Raw genomic sequence first — 21104 nt, 5'->3', positions numbered from 1 at the left:
TAGCCTTTTCGTATCGTGCACCCACCCTGTGGAACAGTCTTCCTGCGACCGTGAGGCAGTCTGAGTCTGTGAGGCAGTCTGAGTCTGTGGACATTTTTAAGTCAAGACTCAAAACCTATTTTTATTCTCTTTCTTATGGATAGTTTTTATTTTTATTATTTTATTCTTTTACTTCTGTTTTTATTTATGTATTTGAATTTTTTATTCATTTTTAATTATTTATTCAATTTTATGTTGACTTGTTTTATGTAAGGCGCCTTGAGATGGCTTTTGCTGTGATTTGGCCCATTATAAGCTAATTAAATTAATTAAATTAAATTAAAACTGATTATTTAGTGGTATTATATCAAAATACTCCATTACTTATGCAACTCATCATCTTGGCTTTTATATTTTAATTAAGCAATTTTAAGGAAGATATTATTAGATTAGATTTTAGTATGTTTTTGTGTTTTTATTTTTTTGTATTTGAAATGGCCATAAACAAATTAAAATGTGTGAAATACCAAGTGTTCCAATACTTTAGGAGAGCACTGTATGAACAGGGAATAAAATTACAGGAGAAAAACAATACCAACTTTACCACAACCCATCAAAATCCTGAACTCAGTCAGCACCGGTATGTGTGTCAGTGTGAATTTGTTGTGCAATCAAAAAATAAATAAATAAAGTTAATAAAATGTGCTTAATAACTTCCCTTTTAACATGTTCCCTTACTGCACTTAAATTCAGTAAGCAATTACAAAATTATGCAAGTGTAACCAACTGAGCACAGAGGTCCCCCTATACAGACAACTACAGTGGAAGGCTGGTAAAAGCATGTGTATTGTTCTGCAGAGATAATTGGCAGTTAAACAACAGGAAACAGGCAGAGTTCTGGTACACTGGTGATCAGTCCAACAGGTAAGTCTTTCTGAGGCTGCAGCAGAGACATTATCCAACCTTGAACAGGCAATGTGGGTCTGCAAGAAAGAGGCAAAAACATTGGCAATCAGAATGCGAGAAAGCAGGAACCATCCTAGACAATCTGGCACAGAGTGAATGCTCTAACGGCAGCTATTAAGGCAACAACAACAATGAAAGCAAGAGTAAATGAACCCAGAAGGCCAGAAACAGGAAGTTAAGATACACGGAACAAACATGGAAGAATTCACCAAAGACAGTCTAACACAGGAGGGAATTAACAGATGACATACGGTAATAATACAGGGTTTGGTTTTGAATTTGGCCTTTGATTCATAAAGCATGCACTTTATTTGAATTAAGATTGTTGAACAAATGTGTTTGTGTGTTTTTTTGATAACAGTAAGCTTGATGTGGCACTACGTGTTCTGCAGGTACGTCCAGGCTTACTTTGTGATTTGATGGCTTCAGGCAGTTTTTCCCTACTGATGTCATTTTATGTACAGTATGAATATTGTGCCACTGTGCCTGGCCCTGGCATATGTGAATTTTACATTGGAACAGTTTTACAGTACTGTCGCAGCCATGTTTGTCCATGTGGAGCTGGAGTTGTGTCAGGAAGGGCATCCAGTGTAAAACTTGAGCCAAATCCCAAGCGGCTCTATACCACATCCACAGTAGTGAGCGAACACTGATGGACGAAAGGGGAAAACATAATAACAAGCTGAGCTGTAACGTGATGTAATTTGAAACATTAATAACCATAAGTTCCTGTTATGAGTTTACATAATAATTCTGGCATTGTAGAATTTTGAGAGAATATAACTCTATGTAACATCCAAATTTGTCGAAAGAAGAGGATCAAGTTACCTGGACAAAAAGTATTAGTTAGTAAAATTGTTCCAAAAAGACTCATAATGATAAATACATATTGCATTAATTTAGTTTGAAATTATGTGTTTTGAAAGGTTTTTCATTTTGACAATGCTGTGGCAGGAGTGTGTCCGTAAAACTATACAACTTGCCTTGCTGGTAGTGGACGTTTCGTTGTGGGATGGTGCCATGGGTCACGTTCTGGTGATATTCTCTGCGTTAATCTGTCTCTAGTATTCTTCTCCATGTGTTACTTTTATTATGTCCACCAAGGATGCAATAAAATCATTGACGATTATTTATTTATTTATTTGTCTGTCTGTTATAGCAGGATTACATCAAAACTACTGCAAGTATTTTGATTAAATTTTCACCATAGATAAATATTAGGGCATGGAAGACTCCATTAAAGTTTTAGATAATACGGATCTGGATTCTGGATCATGATTTCACTTTACATAGGCTTTGAAGGATTACGTCAAAACTGCTTCATGGATTCTCACCAAAATTGCACCACAGATAGATATTAGGGCATGGAAGACTCCACTGATTTTTGGAGGTGATCTGGATCCAGATTGGCAAACATTAAAAATCTTGGATTGCTCTTGTTCGCCGTGTTATCTGGCCAATTCTGCTCTGTGATAAATATCCTGCTGAGTTTTTACTTTGACAGTTCTTCTGTTTGTTTAGTGTAGCTTAACTTCGTGTGTCTGGCCTTCTGGTTTCACATTTCCACACTTTCACATTTGATTGTTTGGTTGACTACTTAAGCACTGTTAGAGCATTCCCTCATTCTCAGATTGTACAGGTTTGTCCTGCTTTCTCACATTAATATCCCAGTTCTTGTTTCCAGTTTTTGCCTTCCTGATAGAAACCTTTGGTGACGTCCTGTGTTCCTTGTTTGGATGGATTGCTTGATATGAGAACTCTCTGTTGCTAACTTTTTGCCTGTTTTTTATAACCCTCTGCTGCCTTCGTTCAACAGACTGTTACCTGTTGGACTGATCATCCATGTGCCTGAACTCTGCCTGTTAACCACCAAGTCTGTTTGTCTGCTTCTTCTCCTGTAGGGACAATAAACCTACTTTTCCTTTCCATCACTGTGGTTCTCTGCAATGGGGTCTGCTAAACCATAGATAGAAAGATAGATATATACTAGATAGATGGATGCATTACCAAAACACAAAATTGATGGTGACCTCTGAATCATAATTAAGATTTGTGCTTTGAGGTGGCCAAAAAATATGACCTTGATTAACACAAAATTTACAAATTTATGGGTTATAAACCCTAATATAACATCACCAACTTAAATACTTGTGGTCTGAAACCGTTAAGTCCAGCCAGTGAAAGATGAATCACTGAGGTCTTAACACAGCCTCAGCATGTGCTCCTGCACCTCCAGACTGACTTCCTCCTTCTGTTTTTGTCAACAGCCAAACCAGCCCTGAGAGTGGCGCACTGGACCCTCCTTCCAATGCTGCTCCAGCCCTTATCCTTCCATCTCTTCCTCTCTCTGCACCTCCCCTACCCTCCTCACAGCCTCCCTCGCGGCCATCTCGACCCAAACCTCTGCCAGTAACCGTGAAGCCCTCCCTGCTCCCCTCTCGTCCTCCTCTTCCTCCATCCACTCTCCGCCGTCCTTGCCGTCCTCCTCTTCCTCCCGTCTCTAAACCTTTGGCTCCTCTCTTTCTCCAACAATCCTCCCCCCACTCTTCCACCTCCTCTCTCCCTACACCCGTTTCCCCGACACCTTCTCCCCTACTGACCACTGCTACCCCTGCTCCTGTTCCTCTGACTCCACTCCTTGTCTTCCTCCTCCTTTAAAATCCCACAGTTTCTTTGTCCTCTTGCCCTTTACCTCCTTCTCTCCTCCCCCCATCCTGTCTAGCTTGTCCAGCACTGAGCCCTACAGATTGTTTAGTTCAGACCACTTCAGTATGGAAACCCAAAGGACTCAGCAAAACCAAAACCAGGAGTATCCTGGAGAAGGAGATGACGGGGGTAAGATGCATGCTTACACAAAAATTCAACAATGGCTGGGTGAAAGGCTCCAAGTCAAACTTAAGTACTCTTTGGAATGACTTTCCTTGGTAACTTATTTTTCAGCATATTTCACATGGAAGTCCTCCTGTCAAAAGTAGCACCACTGTGTATACAAATGGGCCTAAAAGTTGACACTACAAGCACATCTTCATTCATGAATCAATTTACTCCAATCAAGGGTCATGGGGGGCTGGGAGTCTGTCCCAGCAGTCTTAGGGTGAATGGTGGTGCACCCTGGACAGGACACCCGTCTGTTGCAGTATAAACACGTCTTGATTCCACTCCACCACAATGGACTTAAAATGAAATGGATGCAAAAATACTAAAATTGTGCTGCTGTCCAAATACGTATGGGCCTGCTGTGCTTTCCACCAACAGTGAAAAGTGACTAAATGTCAAATCAATGATGAGCATTGCAAAAACTTGCAAGAATATCATGGTGATTGAGTCATTATGATTGATAATTATTTGGTTAAGAACACTTGTTTTCCAGTGCAGAAGTTCCTGGTTCAAAATGGAGTAGGCAGAAGTAATAAATGTTAAATGTTATAGGTTAAATTACACTCTTAACATGTCATTTTTATGACCAGCTGGAGGATACAGACAGGCGCCTATGACATCAGAATTTCAGAAAGGTTCTGTGTAAGGCTGTCCACACGAAAACACGAATCTGGGGTTTTCAGATTTATCAACCCTGAGACTTGTTTTTAAAAGTAGCAGTTTTGGACTCTGAAAACGCTGGTTTTGTGTGATGAAACACCTATAACGACACAAGACTTTGCAAATACGTCTAAGTCCACGTCTCCATGTGGACGGGCTGACTTGCCTCGTCTGTCCACATATCACACCACCAGTTTTAGTCTTTGACTAAAGTTTGAGTACTCAGCCTACTGCAATATAAATCCAGGCTCAGGATTTGGTTGATTATTTTGTTCATAGATATTTAGAATCAGGGTGTTGCTTGGTTAAATGGGAAAAAAAAAATAATGAGTCCTGGATTTCGATGTGCACTGCAGATTTTGCAGCACCTGAGTCAGCGTTTTTTTCTCTGACCTCAGTCTTGTAACCACTGATGTTGACTTTTCCAGGCCTTCATGGTTCACGGCAACCGAGGACGGGGTCACGGAGCTGTCCGTTCCGCCTGCCTGATGAGGACGGCATCCCGCTTGTGCAAAACCTGACGGTCAAACAACACAGACAGGTGAGTGTTACACAGTTGCAATGTACCCGCAAAGCTTGGATTGTACTGCACACGTTGCGGACCATTTTCTGGCCATCGTCAGACAGTTTTCTGTTTCATTTCTCCACTTAGACGGCTCTACTCTGGTTTTTGATGACAGTCTTTAAACTGGTGTCCTTCTACTGGTGTCAGCATGTGGCGCACACGCCACTACACACAAAAATCAGCAGTCCACACAGAATCATGCGCTTTATCTCAATACTCTTTGCTCTTTATTCCTGAATCCACCATTCAGGGACATCCTGCCTGTCCCACTGAGGTTACCCAGGTCGTTACCAATGGCAACCAGAAAAGAGAGCTGGAGGTCGTCTCTGCTCTGGGAGCAGGTAATAACGCTGCATTTAGATCTGTGCAATAATTTTGTCCACCTTGGATTTGCTGTGGCAACCCCGCGTGCAAACAGGGAGCAGCCGAAGGGACTTACTATATCATGAGGACAAAGCTTATCACATCTGTAATATTTGAGTCTTCAGATGAATTGAATGAGCAGCTTTCTTTTACCTACCTAATATCCCATAGCCACCTGCTGGCTGGTTAGTGGAGACACCTGCTTTCATGTGGGTGTCAGTTAACAAGTTATGAATGGTTATTGGATGCTGGGTTACTGTTGAAACATAATTGGGCAGCACAGTGCCTTAGTGGTTAGCACTGCTGCCTTGCAGCAAAAAGGCCATGGGGTCACTTCCCACCCAGGTGATCTGGCTTCCTCCCACATCTAAAGACGTATGCAGGTTAGGCGAATTGGAAACTTTAAATTGTCTGTAGGTGTGGCATGCGGTGTGAATGTGTTTGTCTTTCTATATGTGGCCCTGCTACAGACTGGCATCCTGTCCAGGGTGTACCCTGCCTCGCATCCTATGACTGCTGGGATAGGCTCCAGCCCCCTGATGCTCCCCTCCCCTGTGACCCTTAATTGGAGTAAGCGCATGGATGGGATGGATGGATGGATAAACCTAACTCACACTCATCTTCAACCGCTTATCCAGGAACGGGTTGTGGGGGATAAATGTAACTGTCATTGAATATCACATGTCACTTGCCTGCATGCTGAATAGTGGACACATTGTGTGCTAGTCACCACGCCCAGCTAACAAGCAGACAACCGTAGGGAGAAATGTGATGCCAAGTATGTTGGCAAAAAGTGAACAAAAGAGAAACTAGAACCAGAATTAAAGAATAAATAGAATGTGTGGTCTGGGGATAGTGGCGAAACCTGTGGTCCGCTACAATCTGAGAAGGGCTCAATAATGTCAGTTCGCACAAACTATATGAATCAGTTCAGGTATCATGTACCAGTGCTGCTCACTGCAGCATCCATCACAACACACAACTGCCACAAATCCTGGATGGAAACCACCCAGGAAGAGACTGGTCCTCCTCATCTCTCAAAAAGCGGCCATCTATCCGCTGCTGTCAGTATGCATTCTACTATTGCCAAACGCCTGAAAAATATTTTGTTGGTGTTTTCTTTTCATGACGACTCACTGGAGCAGTAGGCTTGAACGTTTTCTACGAATGAATGGAACACTGCATTCTTAAGCACCAGAATTGTCATAGCGCGTTCTCGAATTCTTGCTGAGAACGTGATGGAAAGCTCTGCTCTTTTCTTCTGCCCCCCTCCCACCCCTGCAAACATACATGGTACAAAGGAAGCAAAGGGGATGCAGAGAGAAGCACAGAGGAAGCAGAATGATCGTCAAGATAGCTGGAAATCACAGTGGTCGCACAGAGGAAGCTCAGTGGACATGTAGGGTCGCTAACAGAATGCCAAAAAATTGCATTTTAGAACACAGAACCAACCCTCAAAGGACGCTGGAGCATTACACAGAAACATTTTTCATCCTTGTGTGTCCCTTGTGCATCCTGGCCATTTCTTTGGACATACAAGGGATTCTGAAAGGACGCCATCCAGTATAAAGGGAGGAGGGCTTAAGCTGTACCCCAACACCTCTCCACTCAAAGGCCAAAGACCCAGAGACAAGAACATCACTGCTGATAACGGAAGGTTTCTAGAGGTTGACACTTTGCGACACAGCTATACTTGCTTGAGTCCGGGAGTCTTTGAAAGGCTGGATCTTGTCTTAATTCAGGACAGTCTGATACCTCACTCAGCCTTTGGATTGCTGCAGTCGATTCCACACAGTATCATCAAACAAAGTCGGAGTCCGTAGCTTTTCTTTCTGAGAAGGCACACAAGCCATGTTGTACACAACCCTGTCCAACACCAAGACCAAGCAACATTGACCAGAGCATGAAGGAACCACGACAAACACCATATTCACCGGGAACATGTGAGACATTTGTGCGCTTCACAATGCTCATAGTACCTGTGCCAGCTACGATGAACAGCAACATGCTGAGATCCTGGGAATTGTCAGGATGTGCCTGACACTAACCCGTCAGACGTCAGACAACTTTATTGATCCCCAAAAAGGGCAATTACGTTTAAGCTCCAAGTACCTCATGACACAGCAATTAATCCACAATTATGACTTGTTACCGTAATAATGGCACACATCAGAATTAAAGACAACACATACATTTGACATTGTTTATGTGCACTAAACTTGAAGCAGTCCGTCAGCCGATTGAGGCAAAGTGGGTGAAGGCGCTGCAACTGAGTCGCATCGCCGCTAGCTTGGGGGTAACGGGAACCTGCCGCAGCTAAAAACCGCGCAGCCCCCAGAGGGGAAATGGGGTGGCATGAGTGGTGGCTGGGATGGGGTGTGTGATGGGGGGGGGCAGGAAGGGAGGTATAGTATAGGGGAAAAAATGGAGCATGCTTCAGTCTTGTCCATGTGGAAGTCTGTCAGTTTACTGTCTTTGTGGGTTGAGATAAGAAAGGAGCCGAATATCTCACCAAAGCCAAAGACATTCCTCTGGAGGAAAAACAGTCGGGCAATTTGTCCTTCAGGCTTGATAAGCCTGGAGTGTTGTGGTTGAGCAGTGAAAAACACTTGTTAATAGTTCCACTTGAACAACCAAATCCCAATTATGAATTAAGAATATTCACCGGCCTCTGAAACCTTCAACTTCAACTGCAAGGCACGCATTTGCTCCAAGATGTCATCCAATTTGCATCATCAAGAGTCATCGCAGTCTGAGAATGCACTGCCTTGCCAACCTCATTAATCATGACAGACAAGTGAGGGGCTGTGGTTCTTGATGCCGCCATCTTGCCAATTTTCCGGTAAATTGGGGCAGCACATAAGCCAGAAAGTACCAGCCCTGCTACCATAAGACCAAAAATGAATAAATCCTTCACGTCCTCAATGTAGAAAGGTGCCAAGCATGCAATACGCCAAGACCCCCAGGAGTCGAGAACATAGCCCGCAGATACGTTCCATCTGGGCAGGTAGGATCCCCCGCTCTGGGGGATCCTACCTGCCCAATGTTTGATTGGTTTACCCTGTCAACCCAATCAAACATTATGCAAAAATAAACATCGGCTGCAAGGGAAGAACTGTCAATATTCTGCTTCTGTTCATTGAGTACTCACAAATCTAGGATGCCATAGAGGTTGACTTCTTTGGTGTGAAGCCACATTGCTCTGGTTTCTGGCAGCTAATGCTGGGACTGATCCTGTGGCTAGCACCTTAACCGCCACAGAGGTTAGTGTGCGGTAGCTGTGGCGGTCCAGGCAGTCACCCTTTCCTTCCCAGAAGTCCCTTCCTTCCATCTACTGGGATAATCGGCATTTAATTTTAACATGACTAATTAGCGTGTTTAGCTAGCTTATGAGGCCACAGCGTGGTTTGTGGTATCAACTGATTTGATATAAGTTCATCAAAATCCGAGTTTAAACCTGACTATTAGCACCGTAGTTATCTCATGAAGTCCCAGAGTTATCTAGAGCGTTGTGCTTGAAGTGCCAAGTGACTTGCTATAAGTCATCCAAAATTATTTTTAACTTTGTCAGTGTTCTTAAATTTAGTTTATATCTCATCATGAGTCGAAGCTGACTGTGCAATGATGGCGAAAGAAAGATTTTTCAAAGCGATTCTTGAGGGACACACAAAAAAAATGCTGTAGCTGCACAGCGACTCGGACAAACTGATTCTTCCTTTCCATCTGACTCAACTCTGGTTTAGGTGCTTGAGAGTGAATGTAAGTGGGTCACATCAACTCTGTGGGCTGGCAGATTTTACTGCCTTTAACTGTCAAGTTATAGGCAGGCTTTTTAAAAATGGGCTAATTTACATTACATACATGCATACTTCCACCTACTGTATCGGACTGTGTGGAATCATGGCATAAATTTTTCAGTCAATACAACACAGAACTTGAAACAATAAAATTCAAAATAAATTAATCAGAACGATAACAAAAAATATTTTAACAGCATTAGGAAACAGCACAGGTTTGATAGCTTTAGCACAACCGGGGATGTAAAACTTGGTTTTATATTTTTTGTTTTTACTTAAATGATCAATCTTGAAAGTTCATTAATTATTTTAACTTCTGCATTTGTCTGATGAACACTAATAAATGCCATCTTTATAAATGCAAATGCTTGTTGGTGGTTGTAACGCTTACAAGTTGGGAATACTGGGAGCAGAAAAAAGTCTCGGGACACTGCTGGAATCAGCACATCAAACTAGTGGTTTTGGGGCGATAAATAAACTACAGCACTCACAGAGCGCATACCTTCACTGAGAAAAAAAGGCTTAAAACACCGTTGCCTTCGGGCTTCAATGTACATCCAAAATAGCATGTAATTACATCCAAGCCTGTTCGGGTTCGGTGTTTCTGTCGTATTGTATGCTTGTGAGACCCCAGCTGACTCGCTACAACGGGATGACTAGATCTTTGAACTCGGTTTTCTTTGGAGGATCCTCAGGTACCACTGGAACAAATTTGCATCTGAGGGAGACTTCTGTAGGTGAGGGAACGCCAGCTACATTTTGGCCATATGGCGCGTTTCTCTGGGCATTATCCAGCATGCAGTTACCTCGATGTTGAGGACTCCAGCATCAGGAAAATACCACAGGGATTCCTTCGTCTCATCTGCTGATGGACGATAGATGGTTATTTTGGAGAGGTGCCAGTGAACTCGTTGTCTGCCTGGGTGGTTTCCATCTAAGACCAGCGGCTGTTTTGTGGTGTGGTGGACCAGCCCAGTCTCACGTTTATTTTTTTTTTGTGCGCCTGTCACAAATGAGTCAAATTATTCATGACGGGGTTTTCTAATTCACCATTACTAACCCTACTCATACCACCACCCTAACCATAACCACTCCTGACCCCCCTCTTCACTTTTAATTTGTGCAGCCATCACAGAATGATTAGAATGAATTCGTGCTGCCGTGATGAAAATGAGGTGCTTTTCGTCACAATATCACAACCCAATAGATTAATGTATATTTTGTGCTGCTGAATCACGACTTGCCGTGAAACTGGGTTGGGTGGACACGCCTTCGACGTGTGCACACACACATTCTGCAGGAGACTCATCACTGATGTTCATTGTTTGAAAAAGGGAAGATGCATGTTGACTTTTCATCTTGACAGACGTCCATACGTTCTCTATCAATCTCCACCAATCCATGAATGAATTCATTTTCAGTTGATATGGCAGCAAATGGGATTAGCCAATGCTGTGCCATGATACTATGTGTACGTTTTGATCCTTGGCAGCATTTAAATATTTTTTTTACAGTGTTACTGTTGTCATACATATAGTGAATGCACAAAGAAATTAATTACTGTAATGTTTGAGCTTCATTTCTCCACAGTGACATCTAGTGGTGGAGCCAGGTCCCACTGTCCACTGATACCGAGATGCCCGTGTCTTGGATTACTTATCAGCATATAACTCAAGCATTAGCATGTTCAAATTTTACTAAATTAATCTGAGTCTCAGTAACTTAAGGTAAAAGTAGTAGAGTTTACAACCAGAAGACTTTACTCAAGTCGTGGTTCATTAAAGAAGAAGGTCACTCACAGTCTAACAGATGGACACACGTCAAAAATCATCCCTCTTCTTCTTCTTCTTCTTTGTCTTTCCGGCTGGTTCCCGGTTAGGATGGTCGCACCACAGCAGATCAATCGTTTGCCATCTGCACCCTGTCCTCTGTATCTTCCTCTGTCACACCAACACCTGCATGTCCTCTCTCAGCACATCCACGAACCTCCTCTTTTCGTCTCCCTCTTCCTCTCCTCCTGCCTGGTGGCGCCATCCTCGCATCCTCTCCCTATATACCCTGGGTCCTCTCTGCACATGTCCAAACCATCTCAATCTCTGTCTCTAAACGGTCCACCTGAGCTGTCCCTCTGATATGTTCATTCCTAATCTTGTCCATTCTTGTCACTCCCAAAGAGAATCTCAACATCTTCAGCTCTGCCACCTCCAGCTCTGCCTCCGTCTTTTTGTTAGTGCCAACTGTCTCTAACCCTAACAAACATAGCTGTCTCACTACTGTTTTGTAACTTTCCCCTTCACTCTTGCTGATATTCTTCGGTCACAAATCACTCCTGCCACCTTTCTCCACCCACTCCACCCTGCCTGCACTCTCTTCTTCACCTCTCTACCACACTCTCCATTACTTTGAACAGTTGACCCCAAATATTTAAACTCATCTACTTTCACCACTTCTACTCCTTGTAACTGTACTATTCCACTGGGCTCCCTCTCGTTCACCACACATGTACTCAGTCTTGCTTCTACTGACTTTCATTCCCCTTCTCTCCAAAGCATATCTCCACTTCTCCAGACTAGACTCAACTTGCTCTCTACTCTCACTACAGATCACAATGTCATCTGCAAACATCATAGTCCATGGGGACTCCTGTCTGATCTCATCTGTCAACCTGTCCATCACCACTGCAACAAGAAAGGACTCAGAGCTGATCCTTGGTGTAATCCCACCTCCACCTTGAATGAGTCTGTCATTCCGACTGCGCATCTCACCGCTGTCACACTATTCTTGTACATGTCCTGCACTACCCTAACATACTTCTCTGCCACTCCAGACTTCCTCATACAATGCCACAACTCTTCTCTTGGCACCCTATCATAAGCTTTTTCTAGTCCACAAACACACAATGTAACTCTTTCTGTCCTTCTCTGTACTTTTCCAACAGTATTCTCAGAGCAAACATTGCATCTGTAGTGCTCTTTCTCGGCATGAACCATATTGCTGCTCACAGATCTTCACCTGTTTTCTAAGCCTAGGTTCTACTACTCTTTCCCATAACTTCATGCTGTGGCTCTGATCAACTTTATGCCTCTGTAGTTACTGCAGCTCTGCACATCACCCTTGTTCTTGAAAATAGAACCAGCACACTTCTTCTCCACTCCTCAGGCATCCTCTCACTTTCCAAGATTTTATTAAACAATCTGGTTAGAAACTCTACTGCCATCTCTCCTAGACATTTCATTGCTCCATTGAATGTCATCTGGACCAACTGCCTTTCCACTCTTCATCCTCTTCATAGCAGCCCTCACTTCTTCCTTGCTAATCTCTTTTACTTCCTGATTTACTCTCGCCACATCATCCAGCCTTTTCTCTTGCTCATTTCTTTATTCATCAACTCTTCAAATATTCCCTCCACCTTCTCAGCACACACTCCTCACTTGTCTGCACATTACCATGTGCATCTTTTTACCACCCTAACCTGCTGCACATCCTTTCCAGCTCTGTCCCTTTGTCTGGCCAATCGGTACAAGTCCTTTTCTCCTTCCTTACTATTCAACTTCTTGTACAGCTCGCAATATGCCTTTTCCTTTGCGTTTGCCACTTCTCGCCTTACGCCGCATCTCCTTGTACTCCTGTCTACTTTCTTCATCTCTCCGACTATCCCAAAACTTTTTCGCCAACCTCTTTCTCCTTATGCTTTCCTGGACCCTCTTCATTCCACCACCAAGTCTCCTTGTCTTCCTTCCACTGTCCAAATGTCATACCCAGTACTAGCCCTAGCTGTCTCCCTCACCACATCTGCAGTACTTTTCCAGTTGTCCAAAATTGCTTCCCCTCCAACTAGGCTTCTCTCACCTGCTCGCTAAATTTCACACACCAGTCTTCCTCCTTCAGCTTCCACCATCTGATCCTTTGTTGAGCTCTCACTCTCTTCTTCTTCTTACCTCTAAAGTCATCCTACAAACAACCATCCTATGCTGTCTAGTGACACTCTCTCCTGCTACCACCTTACAGTCTGTGATTTATTTTAGCTTGCATCTCCTATAAAGAATGTAGTCCACCTGTGTGCACCTTCCTCCACTCTTATATGTTACCCTGTGCTCCTCCCTTTTCTTAAAGTAGTATTCACCACAGCCATTTCCATCCTTTTTCCAAATCAACTACCCTCTGTCCTTCCCCATTCCTATCCTTGATACCATATCTACCCATTACTTCCTCATCACCTCTGTTCCCTTCACCAACATGCCCATTGAAGTCTGCTCCTATCACCACTCTTTCATGCTTGGGCACACTCTCCACCACCTCATCTAATACACTCCAGAAATCTTCTTTCTCCTTCATCTCACAACCTACCTGTGGGGCATATGCACTGATGATATTCATCATCACCCCTTCAATTTCCAACTTCACACTCATCACCCTGTCAGACACTCGCTTAACCTCCAACACACTTTTAAACATACTCTTCCTTTAAAATGACCCCAACACCATTTCTCTCCTGTCCTCACCATGGTACAACAACTTGTACCCACCGCCGATGCTCCTGCTCTTACTTCCCTTCCACTTGGTCTCTTGCACATACAATATGTCTACCTTTCTCCTCTCCATCATATCAGCCAGCTCTCTCCTTTTACCAGTCATACTACCAACATTCAAAGTCCCCACTCTCATTTCCACCCTTCTAGTTTTCCTCTTCTTCCCGCTGTTCATGGCAACGTTTCCCTCCTCTTCTTCGTCGTCTTCGCCCAGCAGTAGCCCAATTTCCACCGGCACCCTGTGGGCAATAGCACCGGTGGCGGGACGTGTTAACCCGGGCCGCGACCGATCTGGTATGGGAATTCGATTCTGAGTCTGCATAGTTGGGTTGGCTTGTTTTACGCCGGATGCCCTTCCTGACGCAACCCTCCTCATTTATCCGGGCTTGGGACCGGCACTCAGAATGTACTGGCTGCACACCCCATGTGGCTGAGTTGTCAAAAATCATCCATATGAAATAAAAAACAAGTGAAATAATGCTGTTTAACATGAAAGCAAACAAACAATAATTTTACCAATAATGTGGAACAGTAAATGACAAAACTAAATTTCATGCATTGCAGAATTCTGGACCTCTGATCTGAACCAGCAGCCAAAGAATCAGGACTTGGTTTTGGATCCAAACCACAAAGATCAGTCCAGCTTGTACGTGTACATCAACCCAGTTCCTGTGGAGGAGAACGTCAGCAAGGAGCCACAGCAGCCCGCTGTCATCAAAGTGGACATCAGCTCCTCTCAGAACATCGTCACCTCTCCTCTCAGAACATTCTCAGCTCCTCTCAGAACGTCGTCACCTCCTCACAGAACATCAGCTCCTCTCAGAACGTCGTCAGCTCCTCTCTGCAGAATGGAGAAATGCCAGTGAAGGTCAGCCCAGAGGTCAAAGGTCGTAGCACATCCCACCAGGAAACGTCACTTAATAAATACAAGCGACCCCCACCCCGACCCCCCAGCCTCGGATCAGCATCAGGCATGGGCCTCCTGTTCTCCTCCTCCTCGGTTCAGAGTTCCTCTTCTGTTGCAGTGGAGAGAAAAGAGGAAGGAAAGAGAGGAGGAGGTGGCACAGAGGAGAGGAAGACCACGTCAACGTCACCTCCTCCATTGAGGCCTCCTATCCCAGCTCAGAGCAGAGCTGCTCCTCGTCTGCCTCCTGCTCCTCTACGCCGCAACTCCTCTCAGAAGAGTAGTGACCGAGAGAGAGCGCAGGCGACGGAGGGAGAGAAGGAACACAACTCTGCCAGAGAGGGGACAGGAGCGAGAGGAGAGGAGATGACTGGGAGTCAACCAGCTCCCGTGTGTGAGAGGGATGGTCAAGACGGTCACCAAGAGGAGGAGGAGGAGATGAAAAGGGGCAGACGACAATCGGAGAAGGAAGTTAAGGATGAAAAAGAGGTGACAATCGATCCGGAAGGAAATGAAGACAAACAGAAACCCGGCGTCCAGACCTCAGCCGTTGGTAAAGAGACCGTCCCGTCCGGTCCCCCACCCAGGAGGAAACCCTGTGCCCCAGAGCCACCTGTGTGCCCCAGTCAAGCTGCAGGAGGTCCAGCCAGTCAGAAGGCTGGGATGAGAGTGCCACCGCCCTCCCCAGCAAGACGCCCAGACGTATCGCTGTACTCTCCACAAGGGGGCACTGCTCTGGGGACTGATCCTGACTCCTGTTCTACCAGTAGCACAGAGGAAGAAGGAGAGCCGAACCAGGAGCAGGTCCAAAACCACAAGTAGGTCTACACAGGCCTGATGAGTGTAAACAGACAGGTTGCTGGTTCACTTCCATTAAGTGGATGTTGTAAATTTACTTTGGCTGAAACCTCCACACATTTAATATTACAGGTTTATCAATTAGACTATTTCCATTTTTTATTTCCAAATTTTATATACATTGATAGTATTTAATGGTATTACCTTTAATTGCTTAACTAGTCTCAGTCGGTTGGTTCCACAGGCTTCTCACGGTATTCTGTTGGAATTTTGACCAATTCCTCTTCAAAGAACTGTTGATAATCATTCAAGATTGTGGGCTTTTTTTTTTTTCTCCTTTCACTGAGTAAAGTACACACATTTTCTCTGGGATTTAAATCAGGGCTTTCAGCTTACCAATCCAAATGTCAGTTTTTGGTCTACAAGCTATTGAAAAAACATACATGTCACATTTAAACGTGCTACCAGTTCATGCTCCATGAGCAGAAATGTATTTAATTAGCCCATTATTTATTTTTTTATTTAAAAGGTGAACACCGCCTTAGCAAGCAAAATCTAATAAGCTAATTAATGCTGTTGTGTAAGGCGCGAATGACTCAAAAGTAAATTGCTTGTTCTCCAGTTGTTGCTTAGCCTTACCTTAGCCTAGCTGTTGCACCTGCAACAAGCAAGACAGCAGTGCAGGACTGCACCAGCAGTGCAACAAAATGTAAACAAGTTGTGCCCCTCGGAGTCCATGATGCTGGCCGAGATATCCTGTTCTGAAAGTGTAGTGACACGGACCCACAACAGGGGGCGCAAATGAACGGACAATAGGAGAAGTCAAATTTGAACACTTTACTGTTGTGAATGCCACAACTACACACAGCAGATTATAGAATGTATACAAAGTCAATCAATCAAGGTGTCGTGTGGGCAGGCTCGACGATAGGAGACGTCCATCTAGAGAAGAACCGGAACCACACGATTTCCTCCGCCATCGAACCAGGAGAATACTGGAGCCGCCAGGTTCCGAGTCTCCCAGGTGGCCACCGTCTCCGCGTGTCGGATCTGGTACTGCTGGTGAAGAGCAAAAACAGTCAGGTGTGGGTGTGTGTACACCCCGTAACAAGTATTGTGGTTATTCCACCTCCACCTCCACCTCTCATCCACACTCGTGCAGCTACTGTCAATCACTTATCTGGCGGGATGCAGAGCGAAGCAGTCGCGGCATACGCCGGTTCTTCAGGAAGACAGCTGCAACAACGTATTTACTGAAAACAACGTTAGTAACACTCAGGCTGAGAAAGTTACCTCCTTGGTAGAACGATATCTCGGCGACGTGGTGGAGGTGTCGTCCTGCTTTTATTAGGGGTGAGGCACAGATGATTGGTGACAGCTGTCATAGCCGATGAGTGACAGCTGTCACACAAAATGTAAACAAGTTGAGTCCAGGGTAGCATGAAGATTATTCCCCCTCGATTCAACAGCGTATGAACGTTATTCCTTTATTCCTTCTCTTTATTCAAGAGCATTGTCTTTCAGTTTGAGAGCATGCTTATTAATTTCACTCATTCTCTAAGACCCAGCACATCCTCATTCAGGTATTATTATTACTACTTCAACTAGTAGTAGTAGTATCATCATCATTGTCATTCTTGTTTTATGGCAGTTGGCAAGCAGCTTAATGGTGCATTACTGCCACTTTCTGCTCCAGAATGCCTATCAGCCATCAACCATACTATTATCCGCTCAGATCATTGTGACATCACAAAGCAACTGTTGTGTGGGCCGTCAGAAGAGGAGGTACTGCTGGCCCACCACCAGAGGGCGCCCTGTCTGAAGTGCGGGCTTCAGGCACGAGAGGGCGCTGCGCCCCACAAGAGCGGCCGGGGGTGACAGCTGTCACTCATCGGCTATGACAGCTGTCACCAATCATCTGTGCCTCACCCCTAATAAAAGCAGGACGACACCTCCACCACGTCGCCGAGATATCGTTCTACCAAGGAGGTAACTTTCTCAGCCTGAGTGTTACTAACGTTGTTTTCAGTAAATACGTTGTTGCAGCTGTCTTCCTGAAGAACCGGCGTATGCCGCGACTGCTTCGCTCTGCATCCCGCCAGATAAGTGATTGACAGTAGCTGCACGAGTGTGGATGAGAGGTGGAGGTGGAGGTGGAATAACCACGATACTTGTTACGGGGTGTACACACACCCACACCTGACTGTTTTTTGCTCGTCACCAGCAGTACCAGATCTGACACGCGGAGACGGTGGCCACCTGGGAGACTCGGAACCTGGCGGCTCCAGTATTCTCCTGGGTCGATGGCGGAGGAAATCGTGTGGTTCCGGTTCTTCTCTAGATGGACGTCTCCTATCGTCGAGCCTGCCCACACGACACCTTGATTGATTGACTTTGTATACATTCTATAATCTGCTGTGTGTAGTTGTGGCATTCACAACAGTAAAGTGTTCAAATTTGACTTCTCCTATTGTCCGTCATTTGCGCCCCCTGTTGTGGGTCCGTGTCACTACACTTCACAACAGGATATCTCGGCCAGCATCATGGACTCCGAGGGGCGTCACCCAGCAGTTGAACAGCCAGTGGGAGAGCAGGGTGCACAGGCGTCTGCAGGAGGCGTGATTGGTGAGTTGCAGCACATCCTCACCGCCTTTACGGCTCGGTTGGATCAGATGACCGAGCAAAACATCCTCCTGAACCGCAGGGTGTAGGCTCTCTCCTCACAGGTGGCAGCGAGTGCTCAGGGCGCTGCTGCAGCTCCTCCTCCTGCCGACCCTGTGCAGGACATAAACGTTCCACTGGTTGTTCAACAACCCCTCCCACCATCCCCTGAAGCATACATAAGCCCCCCAGAGCCGTACGGAGGTTGTGTGGAGACGTGCGCAGACTTTCTTATGCAGTGTTCGCTCGTCTTTGCACGACGTCCCGTCATGTACGCGTCTGATGCTAGTAAAGTAGCTTATGTGATTAATCTGCTTCGAGGAGATGCACGCGCTTGGGCTACGGCGCTTTGGGAGCAGAATTCACGGCTCCTTCATACGTACACTGGGTTTGTGAGGGAGTTCAAAACCATGTTTGACCACCCTAACAGGGGAGAGACCGCTTCAACTGTGCTGCTGTCAATGAGACAGGGTCCGGCTGGAATAACGCTGCACTCCGCGCCGCCTTCGTAAACGGACTGTCGTCGGTCCTGAAGGAGCACCTGGTGGCCAAGGACGAACCACGGGAATTAGATGGGCTTATCGACCTCGTCATATGGTTAAACAATCGGTTGGAGGAACACCGTCGGGAACGAGACGAGGGGCGTGGCCGGGCACGCGCCGTCCCTCTTCCTTACGGGTCCGAAAAAGGTCCGCCCTTCCCACGCTCCACGGCCTCTACGCTCCGTATGGCTACAGCTCCCCTGCTGACGAAGCTATGGACACGAGCAGGGCCACATTCAGACCACCGAATAGACAGAGGAGGCTTCCCCGCGGGGCGTGCTTTGTCTGCGGCTCAATTGAGCATCAATTGAGAGACTGCCCCGAACGGTTAAACACCAACGCCCGCCCCTAGAAACTGGGCTTAGGGTGGGCCAAGACATTCACGTGGGACACACACATATTTCCACACGACTCCCAGTTACAATCCTTAGCGGGGATTTAACCCTTCAGGCCCCAGCACTGGTAGACACAGGGTCAGAAGGGAATTTGCTAGACAGCAGATGGGCCAGGGAGGTAGGGCTCCCTCTGGTGGCGCTTCCTTCGCCATTGCAGGTGCGAGCACTGGATGGCACCCTACTCCCTTTAATCACACACAGGACACTACCAGTGGTGTCAGGGAATCATCGGGAGGAGATAGAGTTTTTTGTGACTCCCTCTACCTCCCGTGTGATTCTGGGGTTCCCATGGATGTTAAAACACAATCCCCAGATTGATTGGCCGTCCGGAGTGGTGGTTCAGTGGAGCGAGACCTGCCATCGGGTGTGTTTAGGATCCTCGGTTCCTCCGGTTCCCAGGCTAAGGAGCAGGTCAAAGTCCCCTCCCAATCTGTCGGCGGTGCCGGTTGAGTAACACGATCTTGCTGACGTTTTCAGCAAGGATCTGGCACTCACCCTTCCCCCACACCGTCCGTACGATTGTGCCATCGATTTGATTCCAGGCGTGGAGTTCCCGTCCAGCAGGCTGTACAACCTCTCACGACCTGAGCGTGAATTGATGGAGACCTACATCCGGGACTCCTTAGCTGCCGGGCTGATCCGGAACTCCACCTCCCCGATGGGAGCAGGTTTCTTTTTTGTGCGCAAGAAAGATGGCGGTCTTTGTCCATGCATTGATTATCGGGGGCTGAACGAGATCACGGTTCACAACCGATACCCGTTGCCTTTGTTAGATTCGGTATTTACCCCCCTGCATGGAGCCAAAATATTCACAAAGCTGGATCTTAGAAACGCATATCACCTGGTTCGGGTCCAGAAGGGAGACGAGTGGAAGACGGCATTCAACACCCCGTTAGGTCATTTTGAGTACCTGGTCATGCCGTTCGGCCTCACTAACGCCCCCGCGACGTTTCAAGCTTTGGTAAATGACATCTTGCGGGACTTCCTGCACCGATTCGTCTTCGTATATCTGGACAATATACTCATTTTTTCTCCGGACCCTGAGACTCATGTACGTCAGGTCCTGCAGCGGTTGTTGGAGAACCGGCTGTTTGTGAAGGGCGAGAAGTGTGAGTTCACCTCTTTGTCCTTCCTGGGTTTATCATCTCCTCCAACTCTGTTGCCCCGGATCCGGCAAAGGTCGCGGCGGTGAGAGACTGGCCCCAACCTACGAGCTGTAGGAGCTGCAACAGTTCCTCGGCTTCACAAATTTTTACAGGAGGTTCATTAAGGGCTATAGTCAGGTAGTTAGCCCCCTGACAGCCCTGACCTCACCAAAGATTCCCTTCACCTGGTCGGATCGGTGCAATGCCGCGTTCAGGGAGTTGAAACAGCGCTTCTCGACTGCAACCCGTCTTGGTGCAGCCCGATCCCAGTCACTAGTTTGTGGTTGAAGTGGATGCCTCTGACTCAGGGATAGGAGCCGTGCTATCCCAGAGCGGAGAGACCGATAAGGTTCTTCACTCGTGTGCCTATTTTTCCCGCAGGTTGACCCCAGCAAAACGGAACTATGACGTGGGCAATCGAGAACTCCTAGCAGTGAAAGAGGCTCTTGAGGAGTGGAGACATCTGTTGGAGGGAGCGTCAGTGCCATTCACGGTTTTTACTGACCACCGGAACCTGGAGTATATCAAGGACTGCCAGTCGGCTGAACCCCAGGCAAGCCCGCTGGTCACTGTTCTTCGGCCGTTTTGACTTCCGGATCAACTACCGCCCCGGGACCAAGAACCAGAGGTCGGATGCCTTGTCCCGGGTGCATGAAAATGAAGTCAAAACCGAGCTGTCGGATCCACCAGAACCCATCGTACCGGAGTACGCTATCGTGGCCACCCTTACCTGGGACGTGGAGAAGACCGTCCGGGAGGCCCTGGCACGGAGCCCGGACCCCGGAACAGGGCCAAAGAACAAACTGTATGTCCCACCAGAGGCCAGGGCTGCCGTCCTGGACTTCTGTCACGGTTCCAAGCTCTCCTGCCACCCAGGGGTGCGAAGGACCGTGGCAGTGGTCCGGCAGCGCTTCTGGTGGGCG

General features: G+C 46.4%; 1 protein-coding gene across 1 annotated transcript in view; it reads left to right on the top strand.

Annotated features, from left to right (window-relative positions):
• The window catches only part of rin3 (Ras and Rab interactor 3), a 61451-nt gene that overhangs the window by 15571 nt on the left and 24776 nt on the right, over positions 1–21104 (top strand). The window contains 11 exon segments of the mRNA XM_034195422.1: positions 3213–3474; positions 3476–3503; positions 3506–3780; positions 4911–4943; positions 4946–5023; positions 5110–5160; positions 5162–5187; positions 5298–5353; positions 5356–5388; positions 14301–14469; positions 14574–15458. Coding sequence (XP_034051313.1) covers positions 3213–3474; positions 3476–3503; positions 3506–3780; positions 4911–4943; positions 4946–5023; positions 5110–5160; positions 5162–5187; positions 5298–5353; positions 5356–5388; positions 14301–14469; positions 14574–15458 — 1896 coding nt within the window.

Source organism: Thalassophryne amazonica, chromosome 19 (genome assembly GCF_902500255.1).
Source record: "Thalassophryne amazonica chromosome 19, fThaAma1.1, whole genome shotgun sequence".
In the NCBI taxonomy this organism is placed as follows: Eukaryota; Metazoa; Chordata; class Actinopteri; order Batrachoidiformes; family Batrachoididae; genus Thalassophryne; species Thalassophryne amazonica.
Note: the sequence above shows the minus strand (reverse complement) of the source record. Positions and strands in the feature narration are given on the sequence as shown.